Source organism: Zalophus californianus, chromosome 13 (assembly GCF_009762305.2).
Source record: "Zalophus californianus isolate mZalCal1 chromosome 13, mZalCal1.pri.v2, whole genome shotgun sequence".
Lineage (NCBI taxonomy): Eukaryota > Metazoa > Chordata > Mammalia > Carnivora > Otariidae > Zalophus > Zalophus californianus.
This window is the reverse complement of record NC_045607.1, coordinates 1,117,131-1,132,398: the sequence shown is the minus strand read 5'-3', so window position 1 is coordinate 1,132,398 and position 15,268 is coordinate 1,117,131. Positions and strand designations below refer to the sequence as shown.

The following is a 15,268-nucleotide window of genomic DNA, read 5'->3' as shown; positions in this document are numbered from 1 at the left end:
TGCTCCTTCCCCACACCACCTGGTCGCCGGGCCAGGCTCCTGCCCTCTGGACCTCCGTGTACCCACAAGGGAGGCCCCATGGACCCTGAGACCCCGGGAGCCCTGCCACCCAGGGACCAAGGTGGGCCTTGTGCCCCCTTCCCCCAGCAATGGGACATGTGAGTGTTTCACCAGGAAAGACCCAGACTAAATTTATGCCTGGGCCCGAGCACAGCCGGGGAGAGGTCAGGCCCGGCCCCCACCCTGGCCTCCTGACGCAGTTCCCCTTCCTGGAGGGGGGGGGTTCCATTGTTCTGGGGACCTGGCTCCCAATCTGCCCGCACACTCACTTCCTGTTTCCTGGCTGAGAGGAAGCAGAGATTTCTGGCCCCTTTCCTTTCTCTCTTTACATTTTTAAGGATATTGAAAAATAATGATACTAACAGGCAACAACTTTCGAGCTGAGGTCGTGGACTGGGGGTGCCGGAGGCACCTGGGGCCCCCTTCCCTGGGCTCTGCGCTTGGGGTCACAGGCCCCTTGGGCATCTGGTGGAGGCTCAGACCCTGCCTCCCCACACCCCAGGAAAGGCCCAGCACAAACTGCCCAACGTGGTAGGGTTCAGAGGCCTCCAGACCCACCCCAGGGCTCCCAGACCCTCCATGCCCTGATCTGACACATAGGGAAACTGAGGCCAGGAAGCCTTTGGGCTCCTAATGCCCCTGACTTCACCGGTGCCCACAACAACCCTGAGGGTGTCACTTGGTCCCCCTGGGGAGGGGAACTCCCATGCCCCTGTCAGTGGTCCCAGACTCCACTGACCCCTGGGATGATGGGCAGTCACAGATGGGGTGCCAGCAGGCAGCCTGGGGGGCCGGCCCCCACGGTCGGCCTGCCCCTGCCCACGCCCCTCGCAGAGACTGGGAGTGTTTCGGCTCTGGGTTAGAGGTCAGGTTCTGCCAGTGACAGTCTCCGCGGCCCTGCGAGGTCATTCCTCCTCCATAAACGGGGTCCGATCCTGGCCCCAGGCTCGCTCACAGGGGAAGCAGAAGCACGCAGCACAGTGCCGAGGGGCCCCAGTGGTCTCTTGTTAGCTTCAGAGCACCTGGCTCCCCACTCTCCCTAAGAGGGCAGGGCGGCGGGACAGGGTGGCCCCCTCAGGCAGGGCTGGACCCTCGCCCATTCTGTCAACCTGCCCCCTTCTCAGGAGCTTCCCTTTCCGTCCCGGGAGATAAAGTGTTTTTTCCCCTCCGCATTGATGGCCGCCCCATCTGCCAGGCTTGGCAAATTGCAGCCCAACTCTGAGTGGGGCTTCCGTCCAGGGAGTCGGGGGGGCAAGTCCCCCTTCCTCAGCCCCCACAAAGGAGGGAGCCCCAAGCGGGTGGGGGCGGCCTCCACGGCCTGGAGGAGCCTGGGTTCCAGGCGAAGCTGGCACTGGGACAAACCAGGGCTTTGGGGCTAGGGACCCCAAAGGTGACCCTCCAGGGCCCGGCCACAGCGCTGGGCAGGTCGGTGGGGGGGGGGGGTGCCAGGGTTGGCCTGACCACAAATGCCCACCCTGGGAGCTTCCAAGCAGGATCCAGTGCCCACCTTGACCCCAACCTGGCCAACAGCCCCAGCACAGAGGAGGTGAATGCTTCATGGAGGCTCCTGGTAGCTGGGACACACTGCACACTCATAGCAGAAGTGACCCAGGGGTCCCCCTAAGCTGACTCCCCAGTGGGTGGCCCCCTCTCTCTCCACTGCCCAGACTCAGTGCCCTGGGACGTTCACCGTGCCTGCAGCTAGCAGGCTGCTCAGCCAAGCCGAAGCCCGGAGCTTGGCGCCCTTGGGACCCCCACGTGCCCCGTGACTGGCTCTCACCCCACCCAGCTATCTCGTCTATAAAATGAGTCTTTCTCCCTCCATTAAAGAAAGAACAATACAGCGATACCCCTGAAAGTCATCAGAATGGCCAAAATCAGACCCTAGGCAAGTAGCAAGTGCCAACAAGGGGGCGAGGCACCCAGAACCCCCCAGCACTCGGGGGGTGACCCCGGTGTCATGAGTCTCCTGGGACCAGCAATTCTCCCAGAGGCAGGCCCAGATATAGGCCCCCAGGAGAAATGCCAAAAGGCCGGCACAAGAATGTTCACAGCAACATGGCTGGTAACAGCCAAAGCCAGCAGTGTGCGCGCGGCTCTGCTCTCCCCGTGAACACAGGCTGCCCAGGGGACGAGCAGGCGGCCGCCACCAACCACACAGCAGCACCGAGCGTCCACAGACACGCCATGGAGTGGGAGAGGCCAGACACACGGGGGCACCGTGCAACACCATGTACTGAGAACTGTGGGAGTGGAGGCCAGGGCGCCTGGGCTGGGACGGGGGCATCTCCTGCAGGGCGCCAGTTTCCCATGCACGCTCACCCCCACGCACATCTCCACGGCAGTGCACACAGGCAAGCCGCCTCTGGGCGGGCGCCCGTCTGGGCAGGGTGGTGGCGGGCCTGTCCCAGCCCTTGGCACCCCTGCTAGGGCCCAGCTCTGTCCCCGTGTGAGTGAGGCAAATGCGGTCCGTCTGGGCTGCATGGAGCTGGTGCTCAGGGAGGGGGGTCGGGCCACAAGTGTGAGGGCTCAGACTTGGTCCCCAGTGCCGTGGGAAGCCCTCAGTTGTGCTTAGGGAGGGAAGTCACACGACCCAAAGTCGCCCTTCACAAAGAACTGGGGTGCGGTCAGGGGTGCCCCGCAGGCTGAGGAGGAGGCCCCTGGGTCAGGAAGCATGGTGGCCCAGACCGGAATGGCACAGCAGCAGGAGGGACCCTGTTCTGGAGGCCAAGCCCATGGGGACCCAAAGACGGGGCAAAGGTAGTGTCCTGGGCCTCCGGCCTGAGCAGCGGCGGACCTGCAGCAGGAAGGTTGTCACGACTGCATGGACAGTCCCCAGCCAGTGGGGCACGGGAGGCAGCCAGGAGAAGGGACCAGGCATCCCCCAAGGCTCTCCCGCTGCTCGGGCCCCCCTGGGCTCCCCATCCAGGGCTCCCATTTCCCACTGGCTGACCCTGGACGAGCACGTTCCCCTGTGGGTCTCAGTTGCATTATCTGAAGGTAATTTCGTGAGTGCCGTGCACAGCGACTGGCACGGGGCACTTCCAGGAGGCACGCCGAGCAGGGGGCAGCCAGCAGTGAAGACCCCAGGCTCCCTATAAAACCTCTGGTTCCCTTTGGGACCCCCCCGACTCAGGTGTAGACAGCTGACCTGGCCCAGGGGTACGCAGCCCCCACTGGGGACAGGTCACTGGGCCAGGCACATCCCTTGGTGAAGGCTCAGCACATCTGGCGAGAAGCCGGACCCAGCCGTGGCCGACAGAGCCACCCTATCCTGAGGCCTGCGGCTGCTCTGGGGTAAACAGGAAGCCCCATCTCTCCCCTGCTCATTGCTCTTCTCTCTCCTTCCTGCAGCCCAGCTCACGGGCCTCCTCGCCCGGTGCCCTCTGCCTCAAGCCGCCTGACATGCCTACGCTGGCCTCTGCTGGGGGTCCGGTCTACCCTCTCCTGGGGCTGCAGAGACCCAAAGGTCAGTGGTGAGGGGTCCCGAGAGGGTCCCAGGAGGACCACAGAGGCCCTGGCGGAGTTCTGCCGCACCCCACTGCCTGACCAGCACGCTCAGGGAAGGTAAGGCAGCGAGACCGTTTTCCAATCAACTTCAGAATGTTCACGGACAGGCCGGGAGGCAGCTGCAACCATCCAGCCCTACTGACCATGGGGTGGATGGGGAAACTGAGGCCCAGAGCTTCCAGCAACAGAAAGCAAAGCTGGGACCAGTTTCCCCCAGCCTGGGACGCCATGCCGGAAGCCGGCCAGGTGCTAGGCCCAGGTCTCTGAGCGGCCCAGGTGTGGACAGCGGACTGCCGGGCCCACCCTGCCCTCAGGGGGTGCAGGCCCAGGTCAGAGGCAGCACTGACTCCTTCCGAAGATGACTCCCCGCGGGCAGGCCCTGTGTTCCAGGACCCTAAACAGGGGCCATCGGGGGTGGGAGGAGGCGTTGCCTCTCGTGGGAGGGAGGGTGGTCCCGGCCTGCCCCAGGTGGAGCCCCCTTCCACCCATCCAGCACCCCAGGGTGGGCCCGTGGGGCAGAAAGCGTGCCTCACCCCTCTCAAGGCCCCCAGGACCTCCTGGGGTCCAAGAAGGTGTCAGCTTCCATCTCTGTCCTCCACCTGTACCCCGCCCCCAGGCAGACCCTGAGGAGCTGAGCCCCCATTTAGGGCAGGACCCTATAGCCCTCCTCCCGCACCTGCCCTGAGGCTCCAGGGGTCTGAGAGTGGAGAGCCCCGCGGGGTGTAAGTGACAAGTCAGGCGAAGCTGCTCGCCTGGCGCCCCGAGCCAAAGCCCGCTTTCTGTGGATTGGTTCTCTGATCTCAGTTCGGGGAGGGGCTGGAGGCAGGGCAGATCCGTGGGGGACCCACAGGGCTGGGCAGCAGGCGGAACCGGCGCCCCACCCTGGCTGGCACCCAGGGACCGGGGAGACCGGCTTTCTTCCTTCTCGCCTCTGTGCTCTGGGGCATCTTTCCAGAAAGTTCCCTAACATGCGCAAGCTTTAAAGGGGGCGCTGAGCCATTCACCGTGCACATATTTGGCTCATTAGCTACTCCCATGTCAACCCACCCCCTGGCAGGGAAGGTAGGCATTCTCTGAGAAAAGAAAGCAGCTGTCTTGGTCCTGACCCCTTCCAGCCCTGCTCTGCCTCGCTGCTCACCTGGGGCAAGTCTCTTCCCTCTCCTGGGCCTCAGTTTCCCCATCCGTACACAAAAGAGGCTAGCTGCAGCTGGCCCCGATGTCTGCAGGGGCTTGGAGCCCATCTCTGGGTGTGGGTCTGGGTGGGGTGGGCAGAGGGGGCAGAGCTCCTGTGCCCGAGGCCCCCCCAGCCCTGTGCCCGCGGCAGAACCCCCCCCCAAGCCGTGGGGGTGGGGAGGAGGCTGGTCCTTCTTGCTCTCAGCATTCCCGTGGGGGATTTTCCAAGCTGCTCCCCCTTCCACCCTCTTGGCCAGGACACTGAGCTGGGTGGGGCCGGAGGGAGGTAAGGGCAAGCAGAGGGTGTTCCCAGCTGTGGGTGGGCAGGGGCTGACCCCAGAGCAGGGCGCGAACCCCCAGGACGACCAGCAATGGTTTAGCGTGGCCCTGCCTGACCAGGGACCCTTGGCCAGCTGTGTGGTCCGGCTGCATCCCCAGCAGCTGCCCGGCTCCCCTTGGGTCCCCACCTACCCACGATCACAGCTACTGATGCCCAGCCTGTGGGTCCCCGGCACTGCCTAAATGAGGAAACCGGGAGTCAGTCCAGGGGCTGGGGGTGAACCACGGGGCCAAATGAAGGAAGCACCCCCTGTGGCCACCCAAAGGTCCCTGCACTCCCCCCAACTCCCACCCCAGCCCTGGCACCCCTCAGCCTGCTGGTGGCCGAGGGAGGAGAGAGGGCCTGAGGACGCGCTCTGCCTGCCCCCCAGGAGAGAAGCCCTGCGGGGGCACCTCCGGGAACAGGGGGCTCAACGCCCCCCTGGGGTAGCCCCTTCGTGGAGAAGGCCTTAGTCTCTGCGCTGACAACCGCCCCTCCCTGTCACCCCTTCCTCCCGAGCCACTCTGGGCCCCAGGGACACGTGCGGCAGGCTGTGCTCTGACCACTAGCCTATCTTGCCCATCCCCAGGTCTCTTCTGGCTGGGTGCCCCCTCCCAGGGCAGGGGTCCCTCCAGATTCCCACGCTGGGCATATACATCTGGGGGTGCAGGTGCCGGCCATGGGGGAGAGTCCAGGGTCACAGAACAAACAGTCCCTCCTGTGGAGCTCCAGTAACATGGCCAAGGGGCCCAGCAGGTGGCTTCCCAGGGTGCCACGTCCTCCGTCACACGCTGAGACCAGTAGGTCCCAGGGTCGCCAGCCGGGCCTGTGCCTGGTCTCTGGCTGCTTTGGAGTTAGACTCTGAAATCCCAGGGCACCGCTCCCCCACCCCTGCCCACAGCTCGGCCAGGCCACCCCCCTGATGGCCCCCACCCGTCCCTGGGCCTCCTGTTTGTTCGCTGACAGCTCCCTGTTATCAGCGAGGAACACACACAGGAAGTCCGGCCGGGAAGGGCCCATCCCAATCCTGATTTACACGGGATGGAGCATAAAAAGCCGCCCTTCCTCGCCCCGGGAGGAGCCTCCCTGCCCTGAGCCGGCTGTCCCACACAGCCCAGCTGGAAGCTCCAGTGGTCAGGCGAGGCAGGCGGCCTCCGGAGGCGCCTTGGGGTGGCCGGAGACGGGGAGGATCCACCTCTGGGCTGAGCAGGCCACGATGGGGGCCGTGGCCAAGCCCGGGCCCGGGCCGTATCAGGTATGGCAGGGGTGGCCTTGGGGGTCAGGGAGCGGGCCGAGCAGGGTGGGCACCCCCTTGGCTCCCACCGACCCTCGGACCGCAGCACATGTCCCCTGGGTGCGCCCGCTCTGCACCCTGCTCTCTGGGCACCACCTCGTTCTTCTCCCTAATGGTGCCATTCCCACTGCATGGAGGACACTCGGGCCCCTTGGCCAAGGGCACCCGTTGCGGATGGCCCAGTCTAGACCGACTCTGGCCTGCCCGACGGGGACACTCAGCCCTGGGTGGCCCCGCAGCTGCTGTGACCCCTGGGAGGAGAAGCCGGATGCAGCCTGTGGCCTTCCTCTCCACACAACCTCCTGGCCGACTCTGCCGTCCTGGAGGGGCCCCTAAGGTTGGCCGGGCTCTCCGCTCAGAGCCGGGGGTCCCAGGCCATCCCCCAAGGGTGGGCAAGCACTCCAACGTGGGTCTGGGAGGGGAGGCAGAGGGGGCTTCACGCAGAGGAAGCCCAAAGCCAGCTCTGCAGCCAGGATGAGCCGTGCTCCTTGGGCGCACAGCACACGGGACCAGGGGAGCCCCCCACTTCCTGCTGGGCTGGCTTCGGGGGCATGAGTGGGGTCCTCAGGCAGAGGGACAGCCCACCTCAGACCCTGGGAGAGCCCCTGCTCCCCCTCTCCCCCCCCCCCGCCCAGAGTGCTCGAGTCCCCCCCCCCAAAGGCCCCCCAGCCCAAGTGGAGGCCTCTTCGGCTTCTGCCGCCCCTGTGGTCCCACGGCCACCGCAGCGGTCTGTCTGGGGAAGCCCCGTGGCTCCGATGGAGAAGCAGAGCATGAGGCCTCAGCCCGGGGTTAGCAGCAGAGTGAGGACCAGAGACCCAGCCAGGCTGCAGGGCGCAAAGGGTCAGGGACAGGATGGGGGCAGGGGTCTGAGTGGGGAAGGTCTCCCCTAGGACTGGCTCTTGACTTTCACTGCGTGAGTCTGAGTGAGGGCTGCCCCGCTCGGGTTTGGGGGCCAGGGGACCCGAAGTCCTTCAGTGGCAGGGCCCTGCTCTCACGACTGCAGGTGTCCCAGCCACAGCCCACCCCAGCTGCCCTCAGACCATCCGCGGGGGACTTCCAGGGCCCTCTCATTCTGGGGGCTTCTGTCCAGCCATCTGGGTCCCCTCCCTTCCTTTAGCTCCCACGCCCCAAAGTGGGCCCTAGCCTGACAGCCCACAGCTACTGGCTCTGCAAGAAGCCTTCCCCTTCCCCCAAAAAGGACCCTTACCCAGCACCCTGGGCTTTGCAGACTTTCAGCATCATGCCCAGCAGCCTGTCCATCCCCATCTCCTGGACCCAAGCAGGTGTGTCTCTCCCTCAAGGCTGAGGGTGTGGGCCACAGGCAGAATACGGAAAGACCCATTTGGCTTCGGCCATCATGGGGCTGGAGGCCTGTTACGCCACGCGCAGGCTGAGGCCCCCACAGGGGCATGGAGCCTGGCCCCCTTCCCAGCCCCTGGACATCAGGGTGACCAAGGCAGCAAGCTAACCCACACTACGTCTCTGACCTGCAGACTCCAGCACAAGAGAAGTGCAGGGAGCCCCCGCCAGCCAGAAGAGCAGCGGCCACCGCTGTCCAGGGGATGACAGAGCCCCCTTCTCCAGGTGAGTCCCAGAGCAAGCTTCAGATGCTCGGCACGAGCAGGGGGTCTGCCTGGGCCTGGAAATGTCCTACACACACATGCACTTAGGTGACCGGGGACCAGGCTCCACTGAGGGGGGCAGGCCCCGCACCTCACACATGATGAGGGCCGTGATAATCATGGTGTGGATGTGACCGAAATAATACTAGAGGTCCCGGGTGGGGCGTGCCTGCACCTGGTTCCCACCACCCCCCTTGGTGGGCACTGCTGTCACGAGGGGCTGCTTTAGCCCGGGTGACAAATGCAGAAATGGAGCCCAGGAGTCCCCGGTGGTGACCACAGGGCTAGAGGGACTCCCCGGGGGCCTAAGGGACACCCAGGGGCGGTCCTGACTGTCCTGAACGAAGGGGGGTGCCCCGTGGGAGTCCCGCAGAGTCCCTGAGCGGGCATACTGGTTGGGAGGTCGCACCTAGGATCCAGCCAGGCTCTGCCATGTCACAGCTCTGTGTGATCTCGTGTAAATACGGGGTGCCCGAGCCTTGGGGGTCATGATGTTCACCCTACGGTGACCGCAAGGTAGTGGTCAGCTAGAGCCCCTGGTGCCCAGTGAGCTGGCCACCCCGTGGTGATGGCCATCCGCAGGGTTTGGTGCTCAGTCTGGGAGGTCGAGGACCCGCCCCCCTTCCCCCGGCGAGAGCGGGCTCCCCACGCGGCCTCCGGGCACCTGACCCGCGTCCCAGTCCTGCGGCGTCCTGCTGCGGGGCCCCGGAGAGGGCTCAGGAGGGGCGGCGCGCTCAGGCGGGCGCGCGTCTGGAGTCCTGGGCTCGGGCTGACTGACTGCCCTGCCCACGGGGCGCCGTCCGCCGCGGGCCTCAGTGTCCCCATCTGCGCAATGGGGGCGGGCGGGGGGGGGGACTCAGAGCCCACCCGGGGCGGGCCGGGCCGGGGGCGGGGTCGGGGCGGGGCGGCGGGCGGGGCCGGGGCCCCTCGGCGTGGTGGCGGCGGCGGCGGCGGCGCGTGCGCGCCCGGCTCGGGCGGTGAGTGCGGAGGGAGCGAGCGAGCGCCGGGCCGGGGGGCGCGGGGAGCGCCGAGGGCGGGGTCTGCTCGCCGCGCGCGGGGGGCGGGGGTGGTCGGGGGCCTGGGCGCGCGCGGAGCTGGGGGGCGACGCAGAGCGACCGCGGGGAGCCGAGAGGTGAGCGGGCCGGGGGCGCCGGATTTGCCGCGCGGGGACACGACCCCCAGCCCTGCCCGGATCCTGCGCCGGGTCCGGAGAATGGGCCCAGCGGCCTTCGGAAAGGGCGCCCCCTGCCGGTAACAGGCGACGAGCCAGGCCGCGCGGGGGGTCGGGGCCGGGGGCGCCGCAGCCCCTCACCCGCTCCGGGCCCTGAGCGTCCCCCAGGGCCTGGCTGAGGGCCTCGCAGGCCCCAGACCCCGTGTCTCTCTCCATCCTCACCCCCACCCCCCACAGATCCGGCGTGCAGGGGGAGGGGAGGCTTGGGGCCGGCGGCGGAGAGGACGCTTCCCCAATGTCCTGTCACCCCGCCTTTCCGCCCTCCCAGGGTCCTAACGTCCAGAGCACCCCTCCCGGTGGAAGGGGGGGAGCCCCCGGCCGCCGCTTTGCGGCGAGTCAGGCCCCTCCTTCTGCGGACCCAGCCCTCCGGGACGGGCGCTGCGGGGATGCAGCGCGGGCAGGTGGGAGAGGAGGTGGTGGGCTGGGCCCCTGCTGACCCCTCGGGGAGGGTGGGACATCACCGCTCATCGACCTGCGGCGCGGCGGCCACCCCCGCCCCAGCTGGGCTGCAAAGGGAAATGAGACTCTCTGCCAGCCCAGCACAGGCTGGGCAGCGCCATGGGCCTCCGCTGGCCCAGGAGAAAGCCTGACTTCAATCCTGAGTCTCTCCTCTCTTAAAGCATTATCCCGCTTGAAGCCTCTGTCAATGAGTAGGGGTGGTGCTGGGGTGGATATCTGGGGGTGGGGGGGACAGTTACATCTGCAAGAGATGAGCCTCCCCCACAGGGCACCAAGTGCAAGCACATGTGCTCCTGCCCAGCCCCCCGGGCCCTGGGGCCACCTCTGCCTTCCCGGGGTCTGCTCCCCAGTGTCACCTGTTCCCATCCCTTCAGTTCTTGCCTAGATCCCCAGGAGTGCCCCCTAATAGTGTGCACCCCCCCGGGTCCACTCCCAGAGGTCCTCTTCCCAAGCTGGCTCGCAGGACATGACCCTTCCCCCAAACTAAGTCCCAACACCTTGGCTTCCCTTCTTGGGCCACCACAGTGAACAGGGGGTGCAGGAAGGACTCTCCTCCAGCTGCCTTCCACCTCACCTGGGGCCGTGGGCCAGAGCAAGGACCCCACTCCCAGCTGACTGTGCACACCCATCATGGTATCACTCCCCTTGGGGTTGGGCTTGGCAGGCCTGAGGGCTCAGCAACTGCTCGCGGGGGTCACTCTTGATGCGACCAGCTGTCAGCTGGAGGAGGGGCCTCTGAGACCGTACTGGTGTCTTTGAGGAAACCGAGTCCCAGAGAAGGGGGCGACCCTACCCTGATTCTACCTCCTGCGACATGGAAGTCCAACCGTCTTCCATGTCCTTCCTGCTGGGTGCCCTGCAGGGCCAGGGCCTGCCCACCTGGGCGGAACCCCGCCCCCTGGGGGCCCCGGGTGCGGTGCCTGGAGCGCCCCGTCTCCCCAGATGCTTGGCCGCGCATGTGGACACCTCCCCCTCCCCCCACCGCACAGGCCCCATCGGCGCGTTGCAGACCATTAATTCTGGGCTGGGTTTTCCCACATCCCAGGAATGCTCTCCCGGGTCCCTGGCGTCCATCCCCAGACGAGCAGGATGGCATTTGGCTCCACTGGCATGTGGGGAGGGCTGCTCCAGGCCCCTGCCCCCAGCCCAGTCCCGGGAGCCCTGGAGCAGACCAGTCAGACCCCAGGGTAGGAGGGACCCCCTGCCACGCAGGCTCTGCCCCACTCTGAGAAGGACCACATGGCCCCTCGTGCTGAGCACCTGCACCCCCTCATAGACTCCCATGCCACCCCCGTGGCCGGCTCCCCATTTGGCAGATGAGGACACTGAAGGCCAGAAGGACCGAGCCAGCTGGGCCAGGTTCCAGCTCTGCCCACTACCACCCGGTCGGCAGACTGGGCTGGGGACCACCCTGCCACGACACGAGGGCACTAAATCCAGCCAGGGGAGGGAGAACTGGTCCAGAGGCTCCCCCTGGGCCCCCACCTGCCCAAGTGAACGTTGCTGGAGCTGCGGCTGCCTTCAGGCTCACCCAGACCAAGCTGCTGCATCCTCGCCCTTCTGGGGTGTTCCAGGCTGTTTGTGCGGGGCAGAGGGCTGGCCTCCCTTGCTGGGGCGGTGGGAGGAGGGGGCGGCTGCCACGGCCCTTGGGGGCTCCTGCGGGCACGAGGCTGCAGTGGGGGGCCCTAGCAAAGCGGCTGAGCTGGGCAGGTGTCCCAGAGCCAGGGACCGGGCTCCCCCAGAGGCATGGGCTCAAGGAGGGATCTGCAGAGGGGCTTATGGGGGTGCCTTGTGCTTCAGGCCCCCCTGAGGAGAAGGCCATCCCCCCTGCAGACACGGGCCATGTTCACCTCCAGGGAGCTGCTGCTGGTGTGGTTCCTGGTGCTGGCAGTGGGTGGCACTGAGCACGTCTTCCGGCCTGGGTGAGTCAGAGCGTGGGGGGCTTGGGCCTCTGGGTGCTGCAGCGGTGGGGGTGGGCAGCCAGGAGCCCTCAGGGCAACCCCCAGGACTGGGGGTGGGGGGGCATGGCTCTTCCTTGCGGTTCTTGCTGAGGGTCCTTCCTGTGGTGACGCTGGGAAGCCCCTTCCCCAGATTCTTGGCTGCCTCGGCTCCAGGGCTGGAAGGGTCTGGGCTCTGGGCTGGGAGCTGTGGGACTGACCTGCCGGTGCCCCCACCTCTGTAGCCGCAGGGTGTGTGCCATCGGGGCTCCCAGGGGCCCCGAGTCAGAGTCTTTCGTGCAGCGAGTGTACCAGCCCTTCCTCACCACCTGTGATGGGCACCGAGCCTGCAGCACCTACCGGTGAGCACCCCCTGCCCCCTGCAGCACCCCCACCTGCCACACATCAGCCCTGAGCCCCAGGAGGGCTGTGCACCCCAAGGTGGGAAGCCCGGGCCCACGTCCAAGCGGATGGCAGAGGCTGATGCCTGTTTTGACTCGGGCAGTCTTGGTCCCAGGGTGTCGCTGTAGTAACTCAGACGTCATCCCGTCCTGCTCTCATCTTTGGGGGGGCTCGCCCATCCTGTCTGCTGCCCTCTGCTTTCGGGGTGCTGGCTACAAGTTCTTATCCATTTGAGATGATCCCTGCCTCGCCCAAACCTGCCTCTGAACTCCGGGGGGGGGGGGCACCCCTCTCCCCATGACAGCCCCCGAGGGTCACCGGTGGAGACTACTCCCAGGCCACCCTGGCGCCCAGCTGACCGCCAGCAGGAGCGCGCGGGTCTCCTCCGGTGCTCAGCTGTGGAAATGTGGCTGAAAGAGATTTTGTTGTCTGTGGGGTTTTCAAAGACCTTCCTGTGGGATGTCCCCCTGCTGGCCAAGAAGGTCGGGGCGGTGTGGGCGGGGCCCATCAAGGGGCGGGGCCCATCAAGGGGCGGGGCCCTGGTGCCTGCCCCTTTCACTAAGCCGGCAGGGCAGGAAGGGGTGGGTAAAGCCCCATTAGTGAGCGCCCCCTTCCCCACCTGCCCAGGGGAGGGGCCGGGCGTCCAGAACTCAGAGGCTGCCCATGGCTTGAGCAGTGCTGGGAGGGAGCACCCTCGGCGTCCAGGGGCCCAGTGCCCAGGGAGGGAAGGTGGGGTGAGGAACTGGGGAGCCCGGCCAATACTGCTGATGACTCCCTGCCCCTACCCACCCCACAGGACCATCTACAGGACTGCCTACCGCCGCAGCCCTGGGCCGGCCGTCCCCAGGCCTCGCTACGCCTGCTGCCCCGGCTGGAAGAGGACCGGCGGGCTCCCCAGGGCCTGTGGAGCAGGTGAGAGGTGCAGGGCCTTCCCCGGGGCCCCGCAGACCCAGGCAGAGCCCCTGCGGCTTTCGCCTGAGTGGAGTGCCTCCTTGCCGTATGGCACCCCTTCCCCGGCTGCCCGCTGCGGGGCCCTGGGGACCCCCCTCCGTTTGTGACAGGCCTCCCCCTCAACAGCAATATGCCAGCCACCGTGCCAGAACGGAGGGAGCTGTGTCCAGCCAGGCCGCTGTCACTGCCCTGCAGGATGGCAGGGCGACACCTGCCAGACAGGTGAGGCTGCCTCCTGTCCTCCCGGAGGGGAAGGGTCCTCTGGACCCCTCGCTGGGCGTCGGGGGTGGTCCACCAACAGGCGGGTGTTGAGGGGGCTCAGTGTGGGTGCCACTCCCTAGCTGACACCGCTTTTTCTGCAGATGTGGATGAGTGCAGGGCTGGAGGGGGCACCTGTCCCCAGCACTGCGTCAACACTACGGGTAGTTACTGGTGCCAGTGTTGGGAAGGGCACAGCCCATCTGCAGATGGTGTGCTCTGCCTGCCCAAGACAGGGGCCCCCAGGGTAGCCCCGAACCCCACAACAGGTAAACTTCCCACATGCCCCCCCCATCCTTGCTGCTGTGCCTGGGAGGAGGGCCAGGGAGGGCCTGGGGAGGGGGTGGGCATCAGCCTGCACATCTGTGCTGGGCGCAGTGGGGGCTGCTGGGGGCCTCCCGCCCTGGGCTGCAGGCCATCTCCCTAACCTGGGCGTAAGTGGTGATCTTCCCCAGGGGAGAGATGGGCGCTGCTTTCTTGGGGGCATTGTGGGGGGGGTTGCCGAGAGGGGGCTCACCTCAGCCGGGAGAGTGGAAGACGCGCCCCGGGGTCCTCTCCGTGTCCCTGCCCCCACAGCCAGGAGACGCCACACCTCCGCTGACGACGGGACATTATTACTTTTGGTACGCGCTGTGACACTTCAAACTCGTACCGTGAGTAATAATGCGCTGTCGGCAGCCTGGCACCAAGAGCACGACGTGGACCTCGGCTTGGACGGCTCAGCACCGCGGGGACCCTGGCGCTGAGGGGTGGGGCGGGGCGCACCTGCCGGGTCAGGGCATGCTGACGTGGCCAGGCCGCCTGCCAGACCTCAGGCCAGCCTCGCTGCCTAGAATGGGGGTGGGGCTTGAGCCCCGTGTCCAGGGCTGTGCCCGGCCCTTGGCCGAGGCCGAGAGGCCTCTGCGTGGGGAGAAGCCGGCCTGGGGTGTGGGGTGTGGAGCAGGGCCTGCCTGATCAGGGCTGGGATCTCCCCAGGCGTGGACAGCGCAGTCGAGGAGGAAGTGCAGAGACTTCGGTCAAGGGTGGACGTGCTGGAGCAGGTGAGGCCTGCCCCCTCCATCGTCTCCTGTGGTGTAGCTCAGACCCTCAGGGTGGTTGTGGGGTTCTGTGGCGGTGGCCCCGGGCAGGAGGCCTCCTGGGTACTGACAGCCCAGGCCAGGCAGGGCTAGCAGGCCCAGGGGCCTCAGGACAGGAGGGCCAAGCTTGGCCGTGCCCCCCCACAGGCAGCAGAGTGCCTGAGGCCAGGTCCAGCCCACCTCTACCTTTGTCCCTGTGGCCTTTCTGTGGGGCCGTTGGCCTGAGGACCCCTTGGAAGCTCTGGTTCCCCCCCCCCAGCTCCTGTGACCCGGGACCCCAGGCTTTGGGGACCACTGCCGGGCCGGTCACGGGTGTCCATCTGCCCATGCATCCCGCTCTCCTGGCACAGACGCTCCCTCTGGTGGACATCCAGGGCCCTGCAGAGCCCTTACAGGCCACAGGGTTCCCTAAAAGCCTTGTGGAACAGAGAGGGTCCCTTCTGCCCACAGAAGCTGCAGCTGGTACTCGCCCCGCTGCATAGCCTGGCCTCGAGGGCCCTGGAGCACGGGCTCCCGGACCCCAGCAGCCTCCTGGCGCACTCCCTCCAGCAGCTGGACCGCATCGACTCTCTGAGTGAGCAGATCTCCCTCCTGGAGGAGCAGCTGGGGTCCTGTGAGTGCCACCCACCCCCACAGAGCTCCCCGGGAGCCTGGGACCTGGGGGGAAGGAAGGTGGTGGGGAGCAGCGGCCTCTGACCTCAGCCCTTTGTCCGTCCGCAGGTTCCTGCGAAAAGGAGCTGTAACAGGCGGCCCGGGCCCCTGGCCCTGGCTCCCGGGAGCCTTGCCCACTGCGCTAGGTTGGGCCAGAGGGGGACTTCGCGCCAAGGCGGGGCGGGAGGAGGGGTCCCCCTAGGTGTGATCCAGCCCCAGCGCGGCCAGCACCAGGGAGGGGGGCCGTGGCTCAGGGGAGGTACGAGGGTCTTGCTCGTTGGGGGCACCTCTGCTCCGTGTCAGAATAAAATGAAGGTTCAGGCGC

General features: G+C 66.9%; 1 protein-coding gene across 9 annotated transcripts; it reads left to right on the top strand.

The window, feature by feature from the left end:
- The first annotated feature begins 6,145 nt into the window (after nucleotides 1-6,145).
- On the top strand, nucleotides 6,146-15,267 carry EGFL7 (EGF like domain multiple 7). 9 transcript variants are annotated; one of them, XM_027616010.2, is made up of 10 exons: nucleotides 6,149-6,317; nucleotides 7,850-7,940; nucleotides 11,469-11,590; nucleotides 11,851-11,967; nucleotides 12,804-12,919; nucleotides 13,085-13,180; nucleotides 13,321-13,485; nucleotides 14,192-14,256; nucleotides 14,743-14,905; nucleotides 15,013-15,267. In XM_027616010.2, exons 3-10 carry the CDS (start codon nucleotides 11,511-11,513, stop codon nucleotides 15,033-15,035), a joined length of 825 nt encoding a protein of 274 aa, XP_027471811.2. In that variant the 5' UTR covers nucleotides 6,149-6,317; nucleotides 7,850-7,940; nucleotides 11,469-11,510; the 3' UTR covers nucleotides 15,036-15,267. The 9 variants fall into 9 exon arrangements, 7 of the variants coding, with proteins under 7 accessions (XP_035579730.1, XP_035579729.1, XP_027471811.2 ...); XR_003523743.2 differs by lacking the exon at nucleotides 15,013-15,267 and having other exon boundaries at nucleotides 6,146-6,317; nucleotides 11,525-11,590; nucleotides 14,743-14,885; XR_003523744.2 differs by lacking the exons at nucleotides 14,743-14,905; nucleotides 15,013-15,267 and adding an exon at nucleotides 14,643-14,703 and having other exon boundaries at nucleotides 6,146-6,317; nucleotides 11,525-11,590.
- Nucleotide 15,268: the final 1 nt, after the last annotated feature.

Excerpts from the sequence above, each read along its gene's own strand:
- EGFL7 (XM_035723836.1), top strand. The coding sequence starts at position 6,279 with ATGGGGGCCGTGGCCAAGCCCGGGCCCGGGCCGTATCAG. Across the intron at positions 11,591-11,850 it reads GAGCACGTCTTCCGGCCTGG|CCGCAGGGTGTGTGCCATCG; the intron begins GTGAGTCAGAGC and ends CCACCTCTGTAG. Across the intron at positions 11,968-12,803 it reads CGAGCCTGCAGCACCTACCG|GACCATCTACAGGACTGCCT; the intron begins GTGAGCACCCCC and ends CCCACCCCACAG.